Genomic DNA, 19802 nt, shown 5'->3' on the forward strand with positions numbered 1-19802 from the left:
AGTTTTTAAATTGCAGTTCATTCTACATGTTAAAGAATCATGCTGCATGGAAAATGGGCTGGGAGGAAGGCAAGTATAGAATGTAGAAAGGTGATAGTGCAAGGAAATAGTCACATCTGCAATGTATCACATGGTTAGAATTACTAGATTTAGAGATGGAATGAACAAAAGGTAAGTTGGGAAGAGAAAGAGACAGGAATGAAAGACGCTTGCAGGTTTCTAGCTTGGATAATAATAATAAAGATTACATTAAGGAAACATGAGCCTAAAAAGGATCAATTCTGTCAGAGAGAAGCAAGACTTTTATGAAGGAGCAAATATATTTCCTGGGAACCAGCAGTATAGTGGTAGGAGAAACTACTGATGAAACTATTGATGAAACAATAATCATCAAAGTCTCACAGTCCATCTACCTTCACTTACTCAAGAGATTTTCTTTTCACAGTTAAAACCCTTGAGGTCCTGCATGTTATTTTCCTAAGAAAAGCAATTTATTTAGACCCAGTGGTGTCAACACATTAAAGGGGAAAAAAGTTTCCTGGGCTGGAAGATTGGAATTTCCCAATTCACCCACAGTTTGCATTCTCTTCACTAAGATAGGCTAGATTTCCACAGGTTTCCACTTTGATGCAGGGTAGGATGAGATAAGATTTTAAAAGCCCTCACGACTAATCATAAGGCATTACTTTTACTTCCCTTGTCTAAAATGATATAGAACAGATGTAGAGACAACAAAATTCTCGAAAATAATCGTCAAGGTCAGTAATGACAGTGACCACGTCTCAGAGTCCTGTCAGCATCCCTAACTCCCCAAGTCTTGATGACGAAAAGTCAGGTCTCCAGGTCGGTTGAGGCTCCAGAAAGCAAAGTTAGGAAGAAACAGGAGCCACTGTTTAACAAGAGAAAAAAAAGGTTTCCTTTAGAGAATACATGCTAGATGCAAAATGTCACATTAAAGAGCTGAGGTCAAGGATGAAAACAAGGGGAATCCTATTTCTTTCAGTTTCTACTCTGACAAACCGAGCCTGGAGAGCTGGACAGAAGCAGCTAAACCAGAAGGCTCTAAGATGCTAAATTCTCCACCAACAGAAGGTGGCATCAAAGACCATTTAATCCTTTGCTTCAGCCTTTACTGGATGCAAGGGTTTTGTTTTTTTTTTTAATGTCAGTTAAGATTTTTTTTTCTTCAATTTTTACATTTATCTATTAAAAAAGTATATCTACCACCCAATTTAACTTAGAAAGATGTTCTCTTTAGGTCCTTCCTCATCATGTCTTCTTCCTTCTCTCACAAGTAAATTTGGAATTTTGTACTAATTATCCCTTTGCTTTATTTGTACCCCAAACATTCTGTATCTGTAAAAATATATCTTTTTATTGTTCAGTCTATTTTTTCTTATATAAATGGAATGATTATAAAGTGGTGACTTGCTTTTTTTGCCCAACATTACATTCTTAAGATTCACTCAGGTTGTTCCATGTAGCCGAAGTTCATTCATTTTAACTACTTGGTAGTCCTTCATTTTTAGTCCATACCAACATTTATTTTTCTGTTCTCCTACTGATGAATATTTGGGCTGTTTACAGTTAACAATTTCCTTTCAGCACTAACTGTGTTTCCTCACGCACATGCATGAGTTTTACGTCTGAGTACGAGTAACCTTACCAGAAGAGGCCAGTTTCTCTAAGCAGTTACCCCAATTCACACTCCCACCATCAAAGTGTTCCAGCTGTTATGTATCCTCATCAACATTTGCTATTATCAGACTTTAAATGCATCAATATAGGTTTAATTTACATTTCTCTGATTATTATTAACCATCTTTTCACAGTTTACTGGTCTTTCTTCTTCTGTGAAGAACCTAGTTGAGTGTTTCCCCATTTTCTACTGGACTGTTTCTTACTAATTTGTAGGGAGTTCTTTATGTGTTCTGGATACTCATTCTATTATGTTATAAGTGTTACAAGAATTTTTTTTCCCAAGTTTGTGGCCTGCCCTTTCATTTTATGTTATTTGTTTATAAAGAGAAGTTCTGCATTTTAATGTAGTCAAGTTGATCAATCTTTCCCTTTATAAACATTTTAAATTTTAAGAATGCTTTCCTATGTGAGATCATGGTATATTTTCCTACATTATTGTCTCCACATTTTGTCCTTTAAATTTCAGTGTTTACATCAACCGGGATTGATTTTTGGTACGAGACAAGAACTCAGTTTCATTTATCCCTATGGGGTTCACCCAGCTGTCCGAGCACTGTTTATGTAAGGACCCTCCTTTCCCCCTGCGAAACCTCAACAGCATTTGTCACCAATATGTTTCCCTTTACACACGAATCTGCTTCTGGGTTCTCTATTTTTTCTGCTGGTCAATCCATCTATTCCAGTGCCAATATAAAACTGTCTTACTTACTAAACTTTATAATAATTCTTTATATCTGGTAAGGCAGGTCTCCTCACCTTGTTCTTCTTCTTCAGGAATGTCTTGGCTATTCTTGAATCTTTTCTCCTCCATATATATTTTAGAATCAGCTTGTCAAGTTCCACAAAAAACCTGTTGGGATTTTTATTGGAATTGCATTGAATCTATATATCAGTTTGAGGAGAATTGACAACTTTACAATATTGAGCCTTCTAATTCATTGATCTTATCTCTTTCACTAATTAAGGCTTTTTTCTTTAATGCCTTCAAACATTTTTATAATTATCTCCAAATATTTTATAAATATTTTATTAAATTTATTCCTAGGTACTTCACATTTTGGATGTTACTGTAAATGACATCTTTTAAAAAGTATTAGACTTCCTGATTGTGGTTTTATGTATAGAAATGCATTAATTGTTATGCTATTTTTGTATCTATCAACCTTGTTAAAATAACATTAATTCTAATAATTTATCTGGTGTTCTGAATTTCTCTGGAACAATAATTTCCTCTGTGGGAAAAAAACAAAACTGATTTGTCTCTTTCTTTCCAATCCTTCATATCTTTCATTTCTTTTCTTGCCTTACTGTGCTAATCTCTCTCGTATAGTACTGAATCTCATTCACTTTAAGTTTGAATCCCCTTCCAAATACCCTGACTCCTCACTAGTGTCTGAACACTCTGCTGTGATGGGGATCCTACTACCTTCCAAGGCAGTTCCCTTTATCTTCGGACAGTTTGGTTTAGAAGGACTTAACACCTACGATACACAATTTTTCCCTTGTACTGACTATTGTAAAACCCAAGTGGTCAGTTGGTTCATTCTCTGTCCCTTGGAAATCCTGAACCCCCAATTCCCTGCTAAAAACCCAATTCCAAAGCTCCTGACTGCTACTGATAACTCCTGTAGCCTTTGGCTCTGATTCATTTATTTGGAGACAACTCATCCATGCAGAGGCTATTCTGTTTCTGATTCATTCAGATGCCACACAGTTCTGTTACCATATTGCACATAAATGTGTCTTTACTTGGAAATTCAAGAATTAAGCTGTCTCTAAAAATGCAGGATCTTGAATGGGTTGGGGGAGGGGTGTGCTTCACATTTCACAAATCACAGATTTTGACCACTTCACTGCCCCTCCAGTTCTTTTCCTCACATATCCCTTTTACCTCAGGAGCTAACTAAATTCTATCTATTCATTAAACCTGAAACATGCTTTAGGGACCTCAATAAGTGACTTTTCAAACTCGCTTTAAAAAAAAAATTCAATACTTTCTTCCGAGACAAATGCTGGTCTGTAAAAAAGTTCCAGCTTATAACTTTAGGACAAAGTTCCATTACCCGTAACTTTCAACTGTGGTGGGGCTTCATAGAAATGAAAGGCCACACTCTCTGGACTGTCAGATATCTGAAAACAGCTGTCCCTATGCTTAATGTTTCTTCAGCTGTTCACCTCCACGGTCCAGTTTTTCTCTAAAACAAATTCCCTTTTAATGTTATTCCTTTTCACAGAGACCTAATCACAAGACTCTTGGCACAGCTCACTCTGGGTACATAACTCTTTATTCTATATGCTACACATCCATTAAAGCATAATGGATGTTTATGCTAAAGTGAATAAGCTTGAATAGCTTTATTTACTATATTAAAAAAACTTTCTAATTTTGAAGCCTGCTTTTAAAAATATTATCTAAAACTATGCTTGCTGTAAAAGAAAGTCAAATAGTTCAGCAGAAAGTGGAAGTTCCCTATCATCTTTATCTTCTAACCATCCTTGTAGGCAACCACTGATTACAGTTCACAGTGTTTCTTCAGACTTAAAAAAATAAAATAAAATAAATAAAAGCATTAATACACTCACACACAGACATACATATATTTTTAAAAGGGGATTATCCCATGTAAAGTCACCAAAATAGTGATTTTTTTTCTCCCCATATTTTTCTATGTTGACATTTAACAACAGTACATAATTTCATAATAGATGAGAGAAATCATTTAGCTACTTGGTTATCTAACAAATACTTTTCATTTTATTTTCTTTGCTATTATAAGTCATGCTATAATGAACATCCTTGTAAAAATATATGTGTGGTTTTTCTTGTTAGAATCTCATAAATTAGGTCAGATAGTATAAGCATTTGAAATATGGTTGATACTGCCGAATTATCCTCCCATAACTCTTATCAACTTAAACTCCTCCTTCCTGTGTATTAGATTGTCTTTACCCCCATACCTCTGTCCATACTTGATACTGATCTTTGAAAATTTTCAAATCTAACAGGCCCCCCAAAATGGTTAGTTTTAATCTGGATTTCCTGATTACTAGATATAGCTGAGTTTGTTTTCCTATGTTTATAGACCATTTGCTTTTCTTCCCTGAACTGCCAATTTTTCTTCTGAAACGTTTACTTTTTTCTCATAGGTTTGGAGAATCTCTGTACATTATGGAAAATTCTCTTGTCTACCTGTGGCAAATAGTTTCTTCCAGTTGGCCACTTTTTTAAGGTGTCATTTTTAAGAGACACTTAACATTTTAATATATTTATTATCTTTCAATCTATTCTGTTCCAGCTTCTGAATTTTGTGTTTTGTTTACAAAGGCCTTCCTCACTCTATGATTACAAGAATATTATTCTATGACAGTGGACACAAACTGGTGTTTGTCCTATGGTTATTTCTCCTCTTTCCTGTCAGGGCTGACCAATACAAGCACAGTCACACCATACCTACACTGTGCCATCTAAATTCTCTCTTCTAGGATTTTGAAACTCAGGAAGCAGCAGAGGCTTCCCTAGAGGGCCCAAAACCACCAAGACAGGATCTGCTCTGTCCAGGGGCTGGCTGTCTATCTCATCTTTTGATTCTGCCAGGTTCCCCAGTATCTTCCCAATTGAGGATTTTAATTTTTTGCTTAATTGAGATGACTTCTCTTCTCGCTAAACTGACTTAGCAGTTAGTAACAGAGGGTGGGGTTGTAGGTGAGAGACTGATGGGGGAAATGTGGGTGATGTGAACCTAATCACTGAGTTCAGATGAAGGGAAAGAACTGTTAGTCAATTTTCATTATGGGAAAGAGCGAGCCACTTATACCTCATGACTCTACAACAGTTACTTCAGTTACTGGCTTGCGATCACGTGGGACGTGTTCTAGCTGATGGTAAAGGAATTTAGGGAGACGGGAGTCCCAATTAAAAGGAGACAAGAGACACTGAAACCAAGTAATAGAATTATTTCTAACAATTTTAGACAATAAAACAAGAAAAAGACCAGCTCCAACATCAAATATTCATCTCCAAAGATACCATAAAACTCAGGGCCCTTCTTTGACTGTGCTATGTATTTTGCTGAACCAAAAGTTAAGGTTTCAGAACTTTGCTGATTACTAAATGTTAACGCCAATGGAATTCACATCTTTTCTTGGTTGGTCATGTGAAAGACAAGGCTTTCAATTATCTAGTGAGAAAATTATCTAAGTTATCAAGTGAGATAATTGAAATGATGCAAAAATGAAACAGAACAGTTGGAGAAAACCAACTTCTAAAAATCTCTCTTGTGCTTTTCACTGCATCCTGCTTTCATGATGAAAACTGCCCCACAACCCAGCTCCCATTGCTCATGGATAATCAGGATGCAAGTATAACACAATCTGGAGGAAATATACATAAAGAAGGTAGAAAAGCAAAGAACTAACACCCAGAAGAAACTGCAAGAATTCACTGAGTTGGATCATCAAAAAACATAGGAATAACTGTTGATATAGATTTTGAGACTGTTAGATCAAGGAGGAATCTAATCCTAATTTTTGAATAGGGCCAGATTTCTAGTTATGGCATGGTTAACTGAACTTCTGCAGTTAGTGTACCTGCTTAGGAAACTGGCCACAATTCTAGTGGTGGAGTGGCCAGTTGGAACCTGGACTGAAAGCTGGGTTCAATGAAAAGCCAGAAAGCCCTTGGGACAAAGTAGGGGTGATCAGTGTTATAGGGATTCAACAGGTTCAACCTTCTTACTGATATCTTCATCATGTCCTTGATGGGACCTATAATGCATGCCTTAATAGAGGGTGCAAATTGGTGAGGAAAGCACCTGAATCTTTTAGAAGAAGGAACTGACATCAAAATAGGATTCTTGATCTTAGTGAGATGAAAAAAGCTTCAGAGGCCACACTATCACCTCCAGAACAAATGCAAGCTGCTGGAGTAATATCTCCCTTTATCAAAAGGCTAAGTCCCAGGCAAGTCACAGATATCCTAACTGCTACAGGAGACTTAAAAGTTGTGGTTAACAATGAGATAACCCATTTACATGTGTGTGTTTACTGATGGTATGAAGCAAGTGCTCAGTAACTACTAGTATTAACTATTCTGCTGCTTCCTATTACTCCCCATGTAAGTTACCAAATAGATGAGATGACAGTTTTTAGGAATGTCAGTATATAGCATACACAAATCATGTGGAGCTGCAGATCTGCAGCTGCTTTTCCACATGTGCTCGCCTTCCTAAAGATGAATATAACCCCCGGTACCTGGAATTTCACTATTAATATGGCAAGTGTACTTATTTTTCCCTTTACGATGCACAAAGACTACATGGCACAGTTTCCCTTCCTCATGGCAGGAGCAGCTTCAGTGAGAAATCATCTTGACCTCTCTCTGCTGTGATCTGGTTCATTGGGGTTTTATCTTAGTTTCACAGGATATCACCCTGATAACTATGCTGATAACAAGAAAGTAACAGGACTTGAAGAACAGGATATTATGTGTCTTAGATGTACATGATAGACATATAAACAAAAATATAGTGGCTTGCCACCTAGGCCAAATTTTCTTAAAGTCAAAGGCCCACAGCACGTCACCGTCTACCGTAAAGAACAAGTTGCTACTCCTTACCCCTGTGCCCCCAACCTCTGCCCACTTGAAGGAGGAGGAGTGATGCTTGCTGGGCCATTACAGATTTTGGCGACAACACCTATCTCATGCTGGTGTCCTGCTCTGACTCACTTGTTGAGTGATCTGAAAAGAGAAGGCTCTCTAGCTGATCGAGGGCAGAGAAATGAATTCTGGGGGGTCTGGGGGGCCCTAAGTGTCTCTGATTAAAGCTGAGCAGGAGAACTGTAATGAAATAACCTTAGACTCTGGGGAAAAGATCATTATCCTGTCAGCAACATCATGCTTCTAGTTTAGCATTGGGCTCTGGTAATGATGTAAGCCTGGCCATGGGACACTAGATGTCCATGACCTTAACTGCTCATTATAAACTTAGCGTTGCTCAGTTGTGTCTGATTCTTTCGCAACCCCTTGGACTGTAGCCCACCAAGCTCCTCTGTCCATGGGATTTTCCAGGCAAGAATACTGGAGTGGGGGGACTTCCCTGGAAGTTCAGTGGCTAAGATTCCACACTCCCAATGCAGGGGGCCTGGGTTTGATCCTGGTCAGGGGACGAGATCCCACATGCCACAACTAAGAGTTCCCATGCCACAGCTAAAAAGATCCTGCATGCTACAACGAAGATCAAACATTCCACATGCTGCAACCAAGACCTGACACAGCTAAATAAAGCAAAATAAAAAAAGAACACTGGAGTGGGTTGCCATTTCCTTCTCCACGGGATCTTCCTGATTCAGAGATCGAACCCACGTCTCCTGCATTGGCAGGCAGATTCTTTACCACTGAGCCACCTGGGAAGCCCAAACTTAGTATTATGTAAGTCTGTAGGCTTATAAACTGGGACGTGTCCAGAATTCAGCTGAAATGGATGTGTACAGAACACATGCCACACACCCACTCCTTCAGTAGATTCCACTGACTTCCTGATGACTAAGGGAGAAAAAAGTCCAGCCTAGTGTACAAATGGCTCCGTGAGTCATGCTAGCCCATTCTGGAGGTAGACTGCTATGGGATAATCTACTTAGGTATCACTCTGAGTAAAAGAGAAATTCATCTGGTGAACAGAACTTCAAGCAAGGTATCACACTATTCACTTCACTGGATGTCAAGATCTAAGCTGACCCCTGGGTAGTAGATAACTGGGACAAGAAAGACAGGAAATATGTATTACGCTCCCTGTGTATGCTCACCAGATGGCACTCACTGTAAGAAGCCAAGAGACGCTGATCAGCTCTTTCCCTCACCACTGCAACTGCACATATGTGGCCACGGTAGCACAGCAGTTGGCTGTCACAATACCTATCTGAATTTGCCTACTGTGCCTCTTAGGAACACCACCTCTGCCCAGATATTTGTTATGGGATCTAAGGGAATTATCTCCAAACAAAGAATTCATTTCACAGAAAAAATATGGCTACAAGGTCACATACTCATTACTCAGAAGTAGCTTACACTTACAAAACAACAGAATGCCTACTGGAGACCTAGCTGTAGTGTTGAGGCTAGGGTGCTATCTTGTGGGATAAGGTGAAATGTTCTTAATCAATAAAGAGTATTAAATGGTAGTGTTCTTCTAACAGCCAGAGAAAGGGGTCCAAATTACTACTTAACTCTTCCCTGGTAAATGGTCTTCTGCTTCACCTCTTGCTTCCCTCCCATCTATTCTCTAAATTGTAGCTAGTGACTGTACTAGCTACTGTACATCTCAGACTGTAAATCTAACCACATCACTCTCCACTCCAAGCCCTTCAGTGGTGGAGCAAATACCCCAATACTCACTCCTCCTTTCCTCCTTGCTACAAGAGCTCCCATTCTATGGGTTATCCACTCATCTTCTACATGACACAGGAATAATCTGGATTGGTCTCCACCAGGTGCAGTAAGTCTATTTCTCCCTTGCCTATGACTAGTTTGTGAAAGAATATGTGACCAGGTAAGTCCCCAGAAGCTTTTGGGAAAGTTTTCCTCACTAAAAAAAGGAAACACACAGGAAGAAACAGTCACCCTTTTCCCCCTGGACCTGCTAACCTCCATTTGTGCCTACAACTAGGGCAGCCATTATTTTTTTGGTGGGGGGGGCATGGTTTGATGCATGGTTTATGGGATCTTAGTTCCCCAACCAAGGACTGAACCCAGGCACTCAGCATAGAACATGCAGTGTCCTAATCATTGGACCACCAGGGAATTCCCTGGGCAGCCATTTTGGCATCATGAGGGGACCCAGCCTAAGAAACAGGGCTGACACATGGCTGAGTGGAAAGGTATGAATGAGACTGAGAATTCAGCAAAGCCCAGGTTGATGAATTAGCCAAGTATGGAACTGTTCTTGTGTCCTCAAATCCACTCCCCTCTCCCTTATCATTACCACTTTACATCAGTCAGATCAGCACCTCTGGTCTAACTGCTGCAGCCCCTAACTGTATTTTCGGTTTCTATCCTGGTCTCCCCATTTCCTTTTCTATCCTGGCTATTCCCTAACCACCAGTCTGAGTCATTTTTTTCAAAATACAAACCTGGCTGGTCTGTGGCTTTCTACCTCTCTCATGACAGTCTACAGGATCTACAGTCTGGCTCAGTCTTCTACATTTTCATCTCCCTCAAGTCTCTGCCTTTCAGCCACTCGCAGCTTTTATTATTCTTTGAATGTGCCTTCCCTCACCTACTGTCACTACTGACAGATTGATTCTGATATTCCCAGTACCTGGAATCTTCCCCATCTGCCTTTCCCCAATGCCCTTGCCTATGACTGAGTCTCAATTAAAACATCATTTTTTTTTAAAGTAAATTCTGAATTAGTGGACTGGGATCAGCAACTGGTAGATTCACAAACATGGTCTGTTTTCTTGAGGGATTTATAAAACATACAAATGTAAACACTACCCAAGATGAGGCCTGTGCCCTGCAATCTGCCATGGTCCTCATTTTCCACAATGACTTCCTCCTATTGTCTACTGGGACCCCTCGGCTCTAGACTCTAAAGGCCACACCTCCTAATATAGGTTTCCATGCCTCAGCACCAGTTCTTCATGTCCCTCCAGTTCTTCATGTTCTATACTGCTGTTTGAACTTACATACCAAGTTCCCTGAACGCAGGGACTATCTGCTTTTGCTCCCCTCGCAAACCCCTGGCACCTCACATATATTAGATTCTGGATAAGTAAACAAAAGTAACAGACAAAATGATGAATGAATGGATAGATGGGTAGATGAGGGAGGCAAGGCAATTTCTTTTTCATTTCCTGTCCATAATCACATAGGAAAGAAGTCAGATGAACTTGGTAAAAACTCCTCACCTCTTAACCCATTAGAAACCTGTTTTCTACCCCATCACTCAAAAGGCTTGACCGTAGGTCTGCCTTTCTCCCTGCTGATACACCAGCCTCAGCAAAGAACTCACGTTGAATTCCTCTCTGAAGAGCTTATTGTCATCAGCCATTCTCCGGTTAATCTCCTCTTCCAGCTTGTCCACAGGCAGGGGCGGATACTTCCTGTTGGTGCTTGGGGACCTGGCCAGAAGTGGTACGCTCTGGGGTTCTGCAGTGCATAAGGGGGAAGGTTGGTCAGGTGCATTTGGGACATAGCCCTTCTCTGGAGACCAAATTATGGGCTCTAGCTCATGGGCCAGGCGTCCAAACACTAGTGCTGCTCTCAATTCTTTTTTCTTTTAGGATGGGGAAACTCCTATTTTCTTGATTTTTCTTCTCCATGAAAGTCCCCCATGTCATTCAGGGGTGTCTTACCCACATCCTCAGTGCGGCCATTGGATAAGCGGAAAGAATTGGAATGGCTCCCAGCTTGCTTGTATTTCTTAAACCTAATGAGAAAATGTTCACAGTGAAACACTAAGCATGGAAGAGAGACTAATCCCTGGTTTGTAGTTCCACTTATCAATTCAGCCTTTACACACTGAAGCAGCTTCAGCGGAGACTGAGCACCTCAGTGTGCTCTTGCTTAAGCACACTAGAATTCAACCCTGGGGACCCCCCATAGTATGTTCTCACTGAAATGGCTCCTTTGCACAGTTTCAGGATTTGCTGCAAATCACAGCCACACCAGATAGAGACACTGAGTAGGATATACAGGTATAATAAAGTGGAGGGAGATAAGAGAGTATCAAACAAAAGTCCTGATACTTTCTGGGTGTAATGAGAGAAACTCAGAGCTGCAGACTTGGTGGAACAGGTCTGGCCACAAGTCTCCTGCAGAAAGATAGGAGACATAAGACAAACTATAGGGCTGTACGAGGTTCCCCTCTCTTTATCCATAGAGAAGAACAGACGGAGCCAAGAGCAGCTTAAGCCAAAAATAAGGGCAGAGTTAAACTCAGTCGAGGAAGTGACTCCAGTAGGAAAAGAACAAATGTACCTCCCACTTCCCTTCCTTGGGTTTCCCTTCCTGGCTTTTGCTCCCTGTTTGAGGAGTATCATCTAGAAGACCCTGGAAGAAAGTCAGGAACAGGAACCCTGTTGCTTACATGGTTCAGTCCAGCACGCCTAGTCAGGGGCCCTAGAAGGGTTTGGAGTCAAAGCCCCAACCAGAAATAAAGTAGACCTTAACTGAACACATAATGTCCACTGGGGCGCTATCAGGGGTTGTTTCAATAGGGCTAGATCTGAAGACCTTAAAATGCCGATCAGTAACAACAGACTGTGGCATCTTCCCTCAACCTCTAAACCACAGTCCTGGGCTTTAGGATGAATTGGAGTTGAGGGACTGGACTTGGGACAGATAGAAGCCAAAGGAAGGGGCTGGGTGTTAAGACAATATAAAATTTTAACAACATTTTTAAGCAGAATTTCAATCTTAGGAAAGCTACAGTAAGTCATTCCCTCTATCCTATTCATTGTCCTTATCCTACTGTCTTTTGGACTTGTGGGCTTATCGAGAACCTGGGGTACTGAAACAGAGTCCACAAGAATGCAGAAGCATCAGTATGCTCACCTTAACATGTACAAAACTATGATAATAAACACGATCACTAGCAGAGAGGACAGGGCCACCATCACTGCAATAATTGGCGTCTCATCTGAAATCAAGAGAACAAAACATGTTGTTAACCACTGTAGGTAATGGAAGGCTTGAGTCCCCTGCTCAGGGAAACACTCAGATGAGGAAGAACAGCTCTTCCAAATGCTTATGTATTGACAGATGGTTGGGCATGGGGAGGAGGAGAGGGAGAAATGAGAAGAGTGCCAGCCCAGGGCTACTGGGTGAAGAGGAAGGTAAAGGTCTGGGGTGACATGCCCACCCAACCTGACTTATCATACATATGTTTATTCTCCATCTCCTTATATTAGAATGAAAGTTCTTTGAAGGCAGAGACTGCTTTTTTCATTGCTACAGAGCCTAAGACAAAACTAGTGCTCAGCATGTAAGAAATACTCAAATGTTTGAAAGCATGAACACATCCAATCCTGATGGCAAGCTGGGGTGTAGGCCCAACAGTGTACTTTCTCCCAGGCTCAGTGGGTTCCATGAAGATGGGAGAGAAAGGAAAAAGGACAATTTTCCTATCATAAATGCAAATAGTTTCCTGGAACAGAGAATACAGTCCTTAAAGATCCAATAATGTCTCTGCACTGTTCCAGGAGCAAGGAGACATTATTGGATCTTTAAGGACTGTGTGTCTAAAACTGCTGGTTACTCTTTCTGCCTCTTTCCACAGTCATCCTTTTCTACCTCTTTCCACCAGGACCCCAACTATAGCGACATCTGGCCTGGAGGAGATACAGCAACTCTGCCCTCCATTCCATAGGGCCTGGCTTCCTTTCCACCCCATAATGAGCTTCACCCTCCTCCTGCACTTTCATGCCCCTGCCACAAACTATACAACCAGTATGAATTTGTAACTATCTTCACCATTTTCCACCCTTTCCAGCAGCGTCACTTTCTGCCCTCTGCAGCAAATCCCTCCATGTAAAAGTCAATCCTGTCACATGTGGTCTGTATTATATCTGTTACTGTCACCTCAAGTATCTGTCTTCTTGACCTCACTGACCGTCTTCCTATCACCAATAGCCAGTCCCATGTCTCTCTTCACAGTTACCTTATAAAACAGTTGTCTTCTCTAACCGCTTACCTCTGGGTACTCCATACTCTAGTTTACTGACACCTACCCTGAGTGCACCCTTTAAATCCCTCATGAAGGACACCAACAAATGGCATATTGCCAAATCCAACGGAAACATTCCTACCCTCATCTGATTCAACCTCTTATTAGCATTCATCCAAAAAAAATTTATGGACCCACACTGTATGCCAGACACTGTTCCATTCACTGGGAATAGAGAAGTGATTAAACAGACAACTGACAGAGAGCTGACATTCTGGGGGAAGAAGGAGAAAACTGATCATAAACAATTTCAGAGATAAGATACATGATGAAAAGAAGGGTAAGGGGATACAGAGTTGATGGGCTTTGGGAGAGGGCAGTGGCTAGCTATGTTAGAGTAGTCTGGGAAGGTCTGAAGTAATTACACTGAAGTGAAGTTGCTCAGTCATGTCCGACTCTTCGCGACCCCATGGACTGTAGCCTACCAAGCTCCTCAATCCACGGAATTCTCAGTTACACTGAGCAGAGGTGTAAATAATGTGAAGAAGTGTATCACAAAAAGGTCTGTGCAAAGAGTTTTCTAGGCCCAGGGACTAGTGAGCATAAGAGTCCTTAATAGTTTGGTGGGTTCAAGGAAGAGCACAAAGACCAGTTTTGGTACAAGATGTGGCTGGAGAGGTGGGCAGGAACGAGAAGACTTTGTACACTATGGTAATGAGTGTGGATTTAATTCTGAATGTGATGAGAAACACTGTGTGATTGGTGAGTTTGAAGAGGGAAGATATATAAGTAGATTTACATTCTTAAAAAGATCAGGTAGGCAAACTAACTTGTAAGTAGCAGTCTTAAGGTAGGAGATAACCCAGGAGAATGTGGTGTCATGAAAGCCAAGAAGAGTTTTTCAAGACAGTGGGAGTAATCAACTAAATCGAATACTATAGACAGATTAAGTAGGATGAAAACAGGGAAGTGAAACTTGATTTGACAAGAGGGCAGTTATTGGCAACCTTTTCAAAAGAGTGGTTTCAGTTAAGTTATTGAGAAAGCCCAAATGGAATGAAATAAAGTTGGAAAGAAAAGACAGTGAGACACCGATTCCTTATCTGAGGTGAGGACTTGCATCATCAAGAGATGCAGAGAAAAGCAGCAGCTGGAGGCAGAGGCAAGATGGAAAGTTTGTCTGTTTTTAAAAAGATGGGAAATATTATACCAAGCTTCTTTGTTGATGGCAGTTTTCAAACATGCCCTGGTATGTGAATCTCATATTAAAATGAGCATTCAAACTGGCTGACTACTCCCTCCTCTTTGAAGAACTTTCTTCTCTCCAGTTTCCACGAGAAAACATTCTTTCTGTCCCTTGGCTGCTTCATATTTTTCCTCATCAGTTGTTCCTTTTCTCACACAGAACCTGAAATGTCTGATTTACTCAGGGCTTTGCCCTTGGCACTCTTCTCAATACTCATCCAGTTGATCAGACCAGGCTGGAAGCTCAAGTTATATGCTAGCAATTTCCACATTTGCACTGCTTGGTCAGACTTTTCTTTAAACTTTTCTGAAACTATCTTACCTTACTTTAAATTTCATAGGCAATGCCACCCTCCTGCATTAAAAAAAATATCCTTCACCAGTAACTCAGTAGTTAGCACTGCCATCCATCCACCCTGCTGCTCACCTAAGAATTGTAAGAATTCCCTTAATTTCTTCCTTACGCTTATCTTCTATATGCAACTCAGCTGCAAGTAATATTTTATTTATTAAAAAAAAAAGTCTCTCATCTTATTTATTTATTGGGCTGTGTTGCATCTTAGTTGTGGGGCTTGGGCTTAGTTGCTCTGTGGCATGCGGGATCTTCGTTCCCTGACCAGGGATTGAACCTCTGTCCCATGCATTTCAAGACAGATTCTAAACCACTGGATCACCAGGGAAGTCCCTGCAAGTAATGTCTTGGTACTAAAACAACATCTCAAATTTGTCTGCCTTTTTTCCCTTCTGTTTCTATCACTCTAGTCTAAATCTCTGTCCTTTCTTATCTGAATCACAATAAGCCGCTATCCCTTGCCAGTCCAATTTCCACAAAGCAGGGACAGTGATCTTGAAGAAAGCAAATCAGATCATAGTCTCCACTTACGTAAAACCTTCCAAGGTTTCCCAGGACCTTTAGACTGAAATCTAATATCCTTACCTTGACAGTAATAACCTCCCCCAATTAGCCCCTGCTTTTTCTGTCTCCTCCATTCTTTCCTTGCTCACTAAACTTCAGTCATTGGTAGCCTTCCATGCTGGGTTTGCTCTTTCCTTGGGCCTTTGAACCCTATTCCTTCTGCTGTATTTAGCCTCCCTCCATTCTTTACCTGGATAACTCCTAGTCATTTGAAAAGACCCTGATGCTGGGAAAGATTGAAGGTGGGAGAAGGGGACGACAAAGCCTGAGATGATGGCATCACCAACTCAATGGACATGAGTCTGAGTAAACTCTGGGAGTTGGTGATGGACAGGGAGGCCTGGCGTACTGCAGTCCATGAGGTCGCAAAGAGTCAGACACAACTGAGTGACTGAACTGAACTGAACTCCTAGTCATTCAGTCCTCATTTCAAGTATTACTTTTTTCCAGAGAGCTCTTTTCTGACTTAACATTAAATCAGGTAGGTCTTAGTTTCCCTATCTCTAAACTCAGTTATTCTAAAGATTAAATGAGATTATCCACGTAAAGTTCTCGGCACAGTAATTTGCACACAATTACGTACACAGTCAATATTAGCTTTTTTTTTTTTGCACAGAATACTGTTATTTCCTTTGAAAATACCCCTCACATTCTGTATTTATTTGAGTAAAGTTGATTATGAGTATCCCTCCTTTATACCCTAAATTCTACAAAGGCAAAGATTATATACTTGCTTTGCTTCTCACCATATACTTAACACCTAGCACAGAATTTCACACATACTGGGTGCTGAACAAATACTAGATGGACTATACCGAGTGAATGAGTAAAAGAATTAATGATTTATCACCATATTATGTCTCAGTTCAATGCCAATCACAGAGGGATGTATATCAGGTATTAAAAGAAGGTAATTAGAAGACATCTGGCTCAAGATAGTGGGCAAAATCCATAGTTTTATTTTTTTCTCTTGCCAAAAGGACACTGAAATGACAGAAGAAATAGAGTGGCATCAGTAGACCAGAAACTTTGACGGATTTGTGGAAGACAAAGCAGAAGGAATTAGACTGCTAAAGAGATGAGAGCTAAAGAAACTCCAGCAGAGAGGTAGTACTAGTTCTCCCAGCCTGGACGGATAAACACCTCAAACTCAGAGTCAACCAGGACTAGGGATAAAAGTAGGCTCTGAGGTAGCAGGGTATTTAACCAAAGGCTCACCAACCACAGCTTGTATACAGACAGGCTGTGGTATCTAACCCTGATTCAGTTGGAAAAACAATGCTCTATACAGACAGGAAGTGTGCTGATGGCTCCTTTATTAAATATATATAAATAGAAGTTGCATATATATTTTATACCTTATATGGAAAACTTTCAAACTCCCTCAGGGGAAAGGAGAACACTACAATAGATCCCTATGCACTTATTATTTCACTTCAACAGTATCATCACATGCCAGTTTTTTCATCTTTACCAGGTCTGGGTTTCTTAGCTGCACACTAATTAACACTGTGGGATAACTAATTCTCTGTTGTAGGGGGTTGTCGTGCGCACCACAGGATGTTTAACAACATTTCTGGTCTCTAGCTACTAGATGCCAGTAGAAAACCCTTAATTGTGATGACCAAAATCAGCTTCTGTGGTTTAGTTGCTAAGTCGTGTCCTACTCTTTGGGATCCCATGGACTGTAGCCTGCCAGGCTCCTCTATCCATGGGATTTTCCAGGCAAGAATACTGGAGTGGGTTGCCATTTCCTTCTCCAGGGAACCTTCCTGACCCAGGGGTTGAACACGGGCAGGTGGACTCTTTAACAACACAGCCACCAGGGGAAGCCCAAAAATCACCTTCAGATGTTGCCAAGTGTTTTCTAGGGGAAAAGTCACACTGAACTGAGAACCACCGGTCTATACCCGTTGCATATATTAAGGCAAATCTGAGAGATATCATTTCAACTGTAGTTACTTCAGTATGTATCACTAAAAAATAAGAATTCTTAACATATTCATAATGCCATTACCCTACTGTAAGCACATTACAGTCCCCTCAGTGCTCCAGAGCAAAGTTCAACCAGAGTCCTACAGAAGACTGTAACAAACATCAAGGACAGAAGAGGTAATATAAGAAATAGGGTAAATCTTCAAAATATACTGCAATTTGTGCAAGAGGACCCCGTATCAATTTAAAATAGCCACTATAAAATGAGGAGCAATCTCACACTTATCAGGATGGCTATTATTATAAAAGGTCCTAGAACATAATAAGTATTGGCCAGCATTGGTAGAAAAGTAAAAATGGTGTAGCTGCTGTGGAAAACAGTATGGCAGTTCCACAAAAAATAGAATTACCATATGATCCAGCAATTCCACTTCCGGGTATATGCTCAAAAGAATATCCATGTTCTTAACAGCATTAGTCACAATAGCTAAAGTGTAGAAGCAACCAAATGTCCTCTGACAGATGAATGGATAAGCAAAACATGGCATATGTATACAATGAAATATTTTTAGCCTTAAAAAGTAAGGAAACATATGTTACAATGTAGGGATGAATCTTGAAGACATTAAGCTAAGTGAATAAGTCAGTCACAAAAGGACAAATATAGTATGATTTCACTTCTATCAGAGCAGTGAAATTCACAGAAACAGAAAGTTTCAGGTGTACAGGATGATGATCTGACTTACATCATAAAACAATTATCACAGTAAGTTTAGGGAACATCCATGATTTATACGGACACAAAATTAAATATACAGAAAAAATTCTTTTCTTGCATGAGAACACTTAGAATTTCCTCTCTTTTGTTTTTAACATACGGTAGTGCTACTTATTGGAGAAGGTGTTGGCACCCCACTCCAGTACTCTTGCCTGGAAAATCCCATGGATGGAGGAGCCTGGTGGGCTGCAGTCCATGGGGTCGCAAAGAGTCAGACATGACTGAACGACTTCACTTTCACTTTTCACTTTCATGCATTGGAGAAGGAAATGGCAACCCACTCCAGTGTTCCTGTCTGGAGAATCCCAGGGATGGGGGGGAGCCTGGTGTGCTGCCGTCTCTGTGGTCACATAGAGTCGGACACGACTGAAGAGACTTAGCAGCAACAGCAGTACTACTTATAAGCAATAGTTAGAACCAGATATGGTGTAACAGACTGGTTTCAAATTGGGAAAGCAGTACGTCAAGGCTGTATATTGTAACCATGCTTATTTAACTTATATGCAGAGTATATCATGCGAAATGCTGGGCTGGATGAGTCATAAGCTGGAACCAAGACTACCAGGAGAAATATCAACAACCTCAGATATGCAGATAACACCACCCTAATGGTATAAAGTGAAGAGGAACTAAAGAGCCTCTTGATGAGGGTGAAAGAGGAGAGTGAAAAAGCTGGCTTAAAACTCAACATTCAAAAAACTAAGATCATGACATTCAGCCCCATTACTTCATGGCAAATAGATAGGGAAAAAAATGGAAACAGTGGCAGATTCTATTTTATTGCACTCTAAAATCGTTGTGGACAGTGACCGCAGCCATTAAGTCAAAAGACACTTTCTCCTTGGAAGAAAAGCTACCACAAACCTAGACAGCATATTCAAAAGCAGAGACATCACTTTGCCAACAAAGGTCTGTATAGTCAAAGCTATGATTTTTCTCGTAGTCATGTATAGATGTGAGAGTTGGACCATAAAGAAGGTTAAGGGCCAAAGAATTGATGCTTTTGAATTGTGGTGCTGGAGAAGACTCCTGAGAATCCCTTGGACAGCAAGGAGATGGAACCAGTCAATTCTAAAAGAAATCAACCATGAATATTCATTGGAAGGACTGCTGCTAAAGCTCTAATACTTTGGCCACCTGATGTGAAGAGCTGACTCATCGGAAAAGACCATGATGCTGGGAAAGACTGAAGGCAAAAGGAGAAGGGGGCAACAGAGGATGAGATGGCTGAATGGCATCACTGACTCCACAGACACAAGTCTGAGCAAATTTTGGGAGATAGTAAAGGACAGGGAAGTCTGGCAGGCTGCAGCCCATGAGTTCACAAAGAGTTGGACACGACTTAATGACTGGATGACAAAAACAAGTGCTAATTATGTACATCCCTAGGACTTACTGCCTTTATCCAATTCCCTCTCCCCCTACTCCTCACCTCTGGTAACCAAAATCTGGTATCTTTTTCTATGAGTTTGCTGGAAAAACATTTTAACTCTCCTAAGCTTTCAGGCCAGAACAGTCCTCAATCATTAAAGTCAGATTTTACCTCTTGACATCTGAATTATAC

At 40.6% G+C, this 19802-nt stretch overlaps 1 protein-coding gene across 8 annotated transcripts in view; it reads right to left on the bottom strand.

Annotated features, from left to right (window-relative positions):
- The window catches only part of PTPRA (protein tyrosine phosphatase, receptor type A), a 166195-nt gene that overhangs the window by 30790 nt on the left and 115603 nt on the right, over positions 1-19802 (bottom strand). For all 8 annotated transcript variants that reach the window (XM_018057434.1, XM_018057433.1, XM_018057430.1 and 5 more), the window contains 3 exons: positions 12254-12338; positions 11053-11126; positions 10710-10846 (listed from right to left, as the gene is read on the bottom strand). In XM_018057434.1, the coding sequence (XP_017912923.1) occupies positions 10710-10846; positions 11053-11126; positions 12254-12338 (296 nt within the window). The remainder of the gene's footprint in view (positions 1-10709; positions 10847-11052; positions 11127-12253; positions 12339-19802) is intronic.

The sequence above is a fragment of the Capra hircus genome, chromosome 13 (genome assembly GCF_001704415.2).
Source record: "Capra hircus breed San Clemente chromosome 13, ASM170441v1, whole genome shotgun sequence".
Classification (NCBI taxonomy): Eukaryota; Metazoa; Chordata; class Mammalia; order Artiodactyla; family Bovidae; genus Capra; species Capra hircus.